Source organism: Lissotriton helveticus, chromosome 10 (assembly GCF_964261635.1).
Source record: "Lissotriton helveticus chromosome 10, aLisHel1.1, whole genome shotgun sequence".
NCBI classification, from domain to species: domain Eukaryota; kingdom Metazoa; phylum Chordata; class Amphibia; order Caudata; family Salamandridae; genus Lissotriton; species Lissotriton helveticus.
The window spans coordinates 939,300,052-939,309,911 of record NC_136071.1 but is presented as its reverse complement, the minus strand read 5'-3'; the positions used below and the strand labels follow the sequence as shown (position 1 = coordinate 939,309,911).

At 48.9% G+C, this 9,860-nt stretch overlaps 1 protein-coding gene across 1 annotated transcript in view; it reads left to right on the top strand.

Annotated features, from left to right (window-relative positions):
* The first annotated feature begins 504 nt into the window (after positions 1–504).
* Positions 505–9,860, top strand: part of FAM171A1 (family with sequence similarity 171 member A1) — a 377,776-nt gene continuing 368,420 nt past the window's right edge. The window contains exon 1 of the mRNA XM_078663605.1: positions 505–951. Coding sequence (XP_078519731.1) covers positions 837–951 — 115 coding nt within the window. The 5' untranslated portion in view covers positions 505–836. The remainder of the gene's footprint in view (positions 952–9,860) is intronic.

Genomic DNA, 9,860 nt, shown 5'->3' with positions numbered 1-9,860 from the left:
CATTAGATAGATGTTTTGCTGAAACATGTATGTTTCTGTCATGTGATTAGGTTCCACAGATTTATATTGAGAGATGTAGTTTAACATTAGGGCCCAACTGACCCTTTTCGAGCGAGAGCTCTGTTTATTTGAAACGACGAATGTTTTCCGATTATTTGCTGTTCTGCATGTTAGAATTGAGTACTTCCCGACTGTGTTGTGTTTTTTTTTAACACAGGGCAAGCACACAATGTATCAAATTGGCTGTCAAGACACTGCTACCTGACCTGCATGTTTCCATTTACTCTGTGCCCCCAGAATGCACTCCGTTGAGTGCTTGTCAGTGGGGCGTGCCCCCGCCACATTCCCTGTCCCAAGTGTGCCCCCTATTCAAGTTTGAAACGCTGGGCGGGGGTGCGCAGCGTGCGTGACCCTGCAGTCACCCTACCGCAGCAACAACACAATAGCAGAGCGGCCGAGGAGGAGCGTGTGCTGCTCCCGCGCACCGCCAGGTGGCGCCCCGCTGCCGCCGCTCTGCGCCCCGGGCTCGCAGGAGTTAACGCGGCAGAGGCGCTGCTCCACCGCTGTCCGGGAGGGAAGAAAGGGCAGTGGGAGCAGCGGCGCGAGGGATGCGGGTCCGACTGCGGGGAGTCCAGGCAGCGTGCTAGAGCCCGGGAGAGCGGGGGCTGCCGGCAGCGCGACCACCCCTGGAGCCCCGGCGGCATGGTGCTGCGGCCGGCGGGAGCACGCAGCGCTGCGGCGGGGCCGGGCGCCGGCCGCTGATGCTGTGCGGCTGCGGCGCTGCCCTCCGCGCCTGCTCCGATCCGCCGTAGCAGCGCCGCACCCGGGCCGAGGACATGAGCAGGACCGCGGCGGCGCTACTCCTCTGCCTGCTGGGGTGCAACGTGTGGAAGGCGGTGACCAAGAGCCTGCAGAGGGGCGAGCGGCAGCCCGGCGCAGCAGCGACGCAAGGTGGGTGAGCAGCACGGAGGGGTGTGCATGGTGCCTCGAGGGTGGTGCGTGAAAGGGCGTCAGGATCTCTGTCTGCGTCGGTGCAGCTGCATCGTCCTGGGCACTCCCGTGGCAGCCCCTCTTGTTTTACACTTCCCATTGTCCAGTGCGTTGGTGGGGGGGCAGGGCAGCTCCCAGCATCCAACTTCCTGATGCAGTAATGCACCATAGGATGCTAAATCTGAATGTGCACAGAACCGGTTGTTTGGCTGTTCGTTGTTGATCTCTGTCCACATGAATGTGGTGGTACCAGATGTAAATAAATCCCGGCGCAGCCTCTGACTCGCGGGAAGGAGTGGGCGAAGGACGCAGCGTCCTACGCTGCCCTTCACCAGGGTGACTTTCCATGTGGCTGAAGTTAGTGCCAGGTTTGGTATGTTGTGTCGTTGGCGTGTACACAATGCAATGGGACGCGTCTGCTATTGGAGCAGGCGAAAACGATATCCGTTGGTGCTATATTGTCTCCAAAAGGATGTTTGGTGGGAAGAATACCCTGACTTGTGATACATAGTGCCTATGAAGAGACCACTGAAGGGAGAATTTGGCACTTTATGTAGAGGCTGCAGCCAGTCTGGCGCAAATAACGTGTGATTGAGTTTTAAGCCCAGTGCGGAAGATAACCAGGACACAGCTGTGCTCAAGCGTCTGAGGTAGGAGCATGGTGCAAGGGAACCCCTATGTGAGTCTTCGCAGCAGAAGGCTGCGAAAAGCAACCCACTGAGCTAGTGTGTGCACACCACGAGCCGGTGAGAGGAATCCCCAGGCTGAGGTGTCTGAAGCAGGAGGCTGTGGAAAGACATTCACCCTCTTCAACCTCCTACAGGGTCTAGAGCAGGAGCCCTGGCGAGAGGCCCCCAATGATAGTGTCAGCAGCAGCAGCGTAGTCATCGGGACACCCAAGTTGTAGTGTGTGCAGCAGTATCCCAGTGAGAGGGGCCTCCTGTGGTCATGTCAGCTGTAGGGACCCTTGGCGAGAGGCACCCTTTGATACAGTGTCAGCAGCCGGAGCTTGGCAGAGAAACTCCTGGGATACAGTGTCCGGAGCATCGGCCTGGTGAAAGTAATCTCCGGTGATCGTGTCTGCAGCTGGAGCCTGGAGAGGGCTCGCCAGTGACGGTGTCTGCAGCTGGAGCCTGGAGTGGAGATTTCCTGTGCCTGTCCGCAGCAGGAACCTGGAGAGGAATTCCTTGTGAGAGTGTCTGCAGCAGGAGTTTGGAAAGGGGAATTCCCAGATGTGTATGCAGCAGGAGCATGGAGAGAGGTATTTCCTATGAGTGTCTGCAGCTGGAGCGAGGAATTCCATTGGAGTGTCTGCAGCTGAAACCTGGAGTGAGGAACACCCTGTGATAGTGTCTGCAGGAGGAGCCTGGAGAGAGGAATTTCATGTGAGTGTCTACAGCTGGAGATTGGAATTCCATGTGAGTGTCTGCAGCAGAAGCCTGGAGTGGGGGATTTCCTATGAGTGTCTGCAGCTGGAGCCTGGAGAGAGGAATTCCCTGTGATAGTGTCTGCAGCTGAGCCTGGAGAGAGGAATTCCATGTGAGTGCCTGCAGCAGGAGCCTGGAGAGGGGAATTACCCGTGACAGTGTCTGCAGCAGGAGCCTGGAGAGGGGAATTACCCGTGACAGTGTCTGCAGCAGGAGCCTGGAGAGGGGAATTACCCGTGACAGTGTCTGCAGCAGGAGCCTGGAGAGGGGAATTACCTGTGACTGTGTCTGCAGCAGGAGCCTGGAGAGGGGAATCTCATGTGAGTGTCTGCAGCAGGAGCCTGGAGAGGGGAATCTCATGTGAGTGTCTGCAGCAGGAGCCTGGGTAGGAGGATTTCCTATGAGTGTCTGCAACTGGAGCGAGGTATTCACTGTGATGGTGTCTGCAGCTAGAGCCTGGAAAGAGGAATCCCATGTGAGTGTCTGCAGCAGGGGCCTGGAGAGAGGAATTCCCTGTGATAGTGTCTACAGCAGAAGCCTAGAGAGAGGAATTCCCTGTGATAGTGTCTGCAGCAGGAGCCTGGAGAGGGGAATTACCTGTGATAGTGTCTGCAGCAGGAGCCTGGAGAGAGGAATCCCATGTGAGTGTCTGCAGCAGGAGCCGGGAGAGAGGAATTCCCTGTGATAGTGTCTACAGCAGAAGCCTAGAGAGAGGAATTCCCTGTGATAGTGTCTGCAGCAGGAGCCTGGAGAGGGGAATTACCTGTGATAGTGTCTGCAGCAGGGGCCTGGAGAGAGGAATTCCCTGTGATAGTGTCTGCAGCAGGGGCCTGGAGAGAGGAATTCCCTTTGATAGTGTCTGCAGCAGGGGCCTGGAGAGAGGAATTCCCTGTGATAGTGTCTGCAGCAGGGGCCTGGAGAGAGGAATTCCCTGTGATAGTGTCTGCAGCAGGAGCCTGGAGAGGGGGAGTCCCTGTGAGTGTCTGCAGCAGAAGCCTGGTCAGAGGAACCCATTGAGGCAGAGTACTGCAACATAGCCTTGTAAAAACACTCGCCCATGCTTCCGTGTGTGCCCTTAGGAGCCTGGTGAGAAGAACGCCATTAATACTGTCCCTGCAGCTAGACCTTCCCTAGAGCAACCTCCTAGCTATGGTGTAAGCTGCAGGATCCTGGTGAGAGGAATTTGAGTGTCTGGGGCAGGGGAGGTGACCCCCGTGATAGTGTCTGCATCGGGAGGCTGGAGACAAGAACCCCCTGTGATAGGGTCTGCATCAGGGGCCTGGATAGAAGAACCTCCTATGGTAGTGTGTACTGCAGGAGTCTGGATTGAGGAACCCCCTTGTTATAGCTTGTGTAGCAGGAGCTTGGCTGGAGGACCCCCTGTGATAGTGTCTCCATCAGGAGCCTGGAGAGGGAGCCCCCTCTTTATAGTGTCTACAGCAGGCGCCTGGACAGAGGAACCCCCGTGATAGTGTCGTAAGGCAGAAGCCTCGAGGGCAGCCCGCGGGGATGGCGCGCCTGCGTCAGGTAGTCTACTGACAACACTGTCCTGTCCGGCGCTTCAGTGTCTGTGTGTACAGTAGTTTCTCCACCGCTGGGCGCCTTCTGAATCTCCGTGCAGGAGAAGGGTCATTCGTTTCTTCTCCTGTCTTTCCAGTGCTTGTTGGACAGCTGTGAGGGGGAGGAGGGTTGGCGGTCCAGCTCTGTTGCCCCCAGTCCTTCCATCAGGCAGTCACTTATTGGCCAACTGAAAATAACCCGAAAGCCTGGGGTTCGCGGGCGAACCCCAGCAGCCGATCCCTTGCGTGAGGTGAAAGCACGTGTCTGACTAAATATTATTAAGCACACACTTTGTATTGTGGTATTGCTTCCGCTCCCTTGCCGTAGATACACGCACGTTGGCGTGTGCGCGCTGTGTCCCATGGTTGAATACAACCCCGAGTTACTTGTAATCTCCTGGTAAGAAGGAAGAGATGTCTCGTTGAAAATGTAATCTTCATTTTCCCTTCTCTAAAAAAAAATACCGTCAGTTCTTATCCGTTCCATTCCTTAGTTTTAAATACCCCTAAAACCACACATTTGGTTTTATTTTTGTAACTGTGCCTAACAAGAGACGGTCATCGTGATGTGTTTACTTCTCTTAGTCTATCTCATGGGCGGAAAATGATTTCCAGGGGTCTTCACCTCTTGTTTTTGGAAGAAAGGCTTCTCCTATCTCCTCCCTCTCCCCCATTGTGTTGTGCTTGGCCCGTCCCTGGCCCCCCGCCCCTCGGTTCCCTCCCCCTCCTTGCTTCGGACGGAGGGTTCATTACCTCGACCCCTCTTGTTCCTCCTTGGAAGCGAGACCCGTTATAAATCCCGGCTCCTCCCCGGCGCCTCTGGACGTGGTGCCAAACGGAGCATTAATCAATCCTCGCCTCTGAGCTCATGCACCCCCTCCGAGGGGCCCCCACCAGCCTCGGTCCCCGCTGCTGAGGCTGAGCCCCGCATCCCTGCAGCAGCTCTCGCTGAGCTAAAGTTTATCGCGCAAGAAAACGCCCTTTCCTGGCAGCAGGCCTCGGAGAAATGCCCGATCAGAAACAAAACAAAGGGGCGTCCTCGCCGAGACGCCCTTGAGCGCTCCTCGCCGGCTCCTTTTCTTTATGGCGTGCTGATGGCGTTGGGCAAGGGATTTACCGCCCCTGCGCCCTATGCAATCGGAACGCGTTCTGCCCAGCTACACGTTCATATTAGTAAACAAATATTGGTATTTCTAAGCCGGTGGGCCAGCTCAGCAGGCCGCAGTGCAGATCACTAATTTGCATTCCGGAAGTCGAGAGAACGCACCATGGGGGTGAGTTAGAACTTAGCTGACCCGTCAGGCAAGCGATTACATCTGTTGTGTGCGTCCTCCATCAACAGCTGTTTTAATTGTTAGTGTACACAAAGACATGTGTTTACATAAATCAGGTTTTCAGGGGGCTACAACCCATGAACACGTATTCCTTTCCAGCCGTTAGAGGTCGGAAAAAAAGTAGGTTGGCGTTCATCCTCTTTAGACGTTCACGCAGGTTTGCTACTTTTTGGGACGCCAGTCAGTGTACTGCCCCAAGTGCAACTTGCTCTTGGAGTTTCTATTTCTTACGGCAATTTCATGCAGATCTTACACTGCTATTGTTTCGTCAGGTAATACCTAGGGTCTGCCGAAGTGCTGTACTCACCTCGGAACCCAAACCTTACCCCTCCGAGACAAATACGGGCTTTTCACGGTCCTTCGCTGCAATCCACATTTACATACCAACACAGTTTTACTTGCAGGTTGTCTCCTTTACTTACCGTACCATTGTGGACTTATTTACATCATCAGTAACTTAGATACTATTCAGCCTTGAACAAGTCGTTTAAGACGAAACACATGTCGGCTGTCAGTCAATGTGCAAACGAAGTTGGACCCTTAAATCGTATACAATAAGGGCCTGTTTTCATTTTGCAGACCTTATAAAAGGCTTTGGATTGCTCTGGTTGTAATGGTATACCTTTCTAAATGCATTTTACAGTAGCTTCTGCAGCTCGCCCTGGCTGTTTTTCCTCCTTGTTATTACATCCCTTCATATTCAGCCTTGCTTTGGCCATGTCTGAAGCCACTGGTAATATAGGTTTCTAGTAAAGTCTGAGGGTCCTTGTCGCAAAAAATACAGATGACTTACTTGTGCAGTCGTTTTGGGCTTACTTGGATGCAGGTGGAGAATTTAACTCTTTAAATTAAATAACTCATTATTTCAGCTTATTCACACAACTTTCCCCTCATTTCAATGCAACTAGATGGAGCATTTCATTCCCTAATTATTTTCTCTAAACCTCCCTCTTTCCTGTTCCCAAATGTTGGCAGACATGAATTCAAAGTGCCACAAGAGTAAGTTACATGTTCAGACTTTGTGGCTCAGAGTTCAGAATGTTCTTGGTACTTGTATGTTAATTTTGGAACCCAGCCCACCTTGGCATCTGGTCCTGGCAAACCGTATCCAATTTTGCCAAAGGCCAAATAAGGCTTTGTTTTTGTCTGGCCTATCCTACGTAACACCATCAGAATCTTGGGCGATATGTACAGATTCTATTCTAATTTGAAATTAGCGTAGGCTTCAACGCTAGAAGGTCCTGGGTGCTATACAAATAATAAAATCCAAATTCAGTTTATTTCAACAGTTGCTTTTTACATAAGCTAGCTCAAAATTGTATGGGGCCCTGAATGCATAGCTATCGTATTATTTCTTGGGGACCGGTGCAGCTTTTTGGCAATTCTCTTTTGTACTTGTTATTAAAGCCATTTTGTAAAGCATTTGCACAACTGATTAATGGACTTAATACAAAGATGCATATTGGACGTTGATATTTGAATTATTCCTTCTTTACTCAGTTGACACTGGCAACTTTTGGTGTTGAATACATTGATCTTCTAATGTCAATAAAGCAAAAGCTGCAGATCACAAAGACTGCACCAAACCTGTTGTTCCAAAAGGTGTTAAAGCATAAATATATACCAATGTGTAAACGCACTACAAGCACCTGCCACCAAAGTGCAAAAAACCAAGGGTAGGTACCAAGTAACAAAATAATGCATAGAGATGCACCACAACAATATTCCAAGAACAAAGATGTGATTCTTGTCTTTATTTTCTTTTTTTGTTTTTGAAAGAATGTCACATATGTTCAGCTAAGACAGCCAACGCGTTTCAACCATAAGATGGACTTCTTCAGGGCAAGGTCAAACGCACACTAAGTTTAGCCTGGTAGAAGCATCACAGTGCATTTTCAAAACAAAATCACATTGATAAACTTATTATTCTGACTGATATATCTCAAACATAATTAATCCATGTAATTCAAATCATAGGCAAACATGAGCCGCAAGAGTAGCACCCCAATGGGGTAATTTTAATAGTTACTGGGACATAGGGCCAATAATCCCTGATGAGCACTGCAATAGGTGCTAAGCAAGTAGCCACACTTGTCAGCTACACCGCGGTATGGTATGCGTGTTTTTTTTTTCTCTCAAAGTATGTCCCATATTTTCAGCGAAGAAGGCCCATACGTTTTGTTATAACATGCACTTCTTCAGGGAAAGGTCAAACACGTATGAAGTTCAGCCTGGTAGAAGCATTGCAGTGTGGTTTCAAAACAAATTCCAGATGCTAAACAATCAATATTCTGATTGATATATCGCAAACATAAATGATCCATGTCATTCAAATCATATGCAAATATGAGCCCCGAGAGTAACACCCCAATGGGGTCGTGTTAATAGTTACAGGGACATAGGGCCAATAAGCCCTGCTAAGCATTGCGATAGGTGGTGAGGCAGACACAGACACACTTGTCCGCCACATCCCGGTATGACGTGCGTTGAAGATGAGAAGCCCTTCATCTGCCACACACACCATACCAGGGTGCAGCGAACACCTGTGGCAGCCTCTGCACCTAGCTCAGTGCTTATCAGGGCTTATTGACCCTATGTCCCTGTAACTATTGACACAACCCCACTGGGGTATTACTCTCGGGTCTCATATTTGCCTATTATTTCAATGACATGGATTAATTATGTTTGCGATATATCTGTCAGAATATTGATGGAGTTTAGCATAGTTATTTCCTTTTGAAATCGCACTGTGATTCTTCTACCAGGTTGAACTTCATATGGGTTTGACCTTGCCCTGAAGAAGTCCATCTTTTAGAGGAAATGCATTAGCTGTCTTCACTAAAAAATTGACCTTCTTTCAAAAGAGAAAATAAAGACGAGAATCCCATCTTTGTTCTTGTTTTGGCATTATTCGTGTGGTGCATCTCTGCTCTTTATTTTGGTACATTGATCTTCTAAGTTGAGCAATCTGAAAGGATCAGGGAGTTGTGAGGGTAGGCAAAGTGGTCTGAAAAATAATGCAGGCACAAATGGTAAATAAAGTTGAGCCGTTCCTCTTCAACTGGTCTCTCATCCATTTCACTATGATTTAGCTTACATTTTAGTTGGTCACTTTTTTATCTGTAACCTGTTCCAGACTTCCAGGTACCATGTTATGTTACAATGAATTTTACCACAATTATCTCCTTTATAGATCTGGCTCAGAGACTGATTTAGCCGTTTCGGCAGCCTCCTGTTTTCCCAAAAAAACCACCTGTCTCCCTTTTCTTCATTCATTGCTTTATGTGTCATTGACATTTTGCTTCCACCCACTATAGTACAGGACTAATAGTCTGTTCACGTCAGTTGTTGCCTCTCTTTACTTCCTTAATTTTGTACGTTTTGTATGTGCACGTCTGCCTAAAAACCAGTGGTTGATGGGCCTATTGGCTTTCATTTCCTTTTATTGAATGTTTGTGTTTGCAGTGAGTCGTTTTTTTAAAGTTTTTTTTTTATCGTATACATTTATTTATTTATTTAAACTTTGGTATGCCTATAGAGGCCACATTTGTACTCCTTATTTCTTTTGAACCTTTAATGCCTATTGCCTATGTTTGCACACAAAAAAATAACAAGGTGAAGATGGATTGCCAAGGCAAAGAAATGTTGGCTTTGCCAATGTTTGTTACCATCCGCCTTAACTCTTAGCGTATTCATACACTCTGTTTGGTCGTTCAAATATTTGATATAAGAGGGGTTGATGTAAGAAAGTGACCTCCTCACTCCTCTTTACTTCTGCCTCCAGGACCTCTGCACCTGCTCCTTGTAGAAATAGTTAGCAGGTGCCTCAGGAATCACAACTCCTTCTACTGGTCAAAATGCGGGCATGCCCAGCTTGAATGAGCTGGATGTAACTGCGTGGAGCTGACTTAGCAGTTCAGAAATGCACACATGGTCTCCAGTGTGTCACCATACCCTGAAGTTAGGATGTGGGCTCCTGAACCATTCGTTTAATGCTGATCTCTCCCCCGTGGGAGAAGAACCCTCGATCACCTCACAGTGGCATAGGCATGTATATCGGTTATTCATAGAATACTATCCTGAGAGGTCCCTTTCTTACGTTGCTTATGTTAAAGTTCGGCACACTTACCATTGATTAAGCATAAGAGAAGACATTGATGTCTGAATTAGTTGCATGACCTTCCTGTGTAGAAGCGTTAATTTGCTGGCATCACAGTAAATGTTTGATGTGGGTTGGGGTACATATGGGTGTGTGCTAACTCTCTCTGCTTGGGAGTGAGGAGTCGTGTGTTGTGTTAGCTGTGCACTCTGGGTTATTCTCTGCCACACACTACCTAAGATGATGTGCATCTCGGAAGTGAAGGCTCCTGGGAGCGCTATTTACAACTGGGGGGATTTAATACACTTGGCATTTTATGACTTATCGTTTACGTAGCTTGACTTTCTGTATTGACCGCAAATGGTCCCATTTAAATCGTTTTATTTGTACAGTATTTTGCTTTCTTTGTTGTTCAACCACCTTATGTTATATATAATTCTTTTCATGTTAC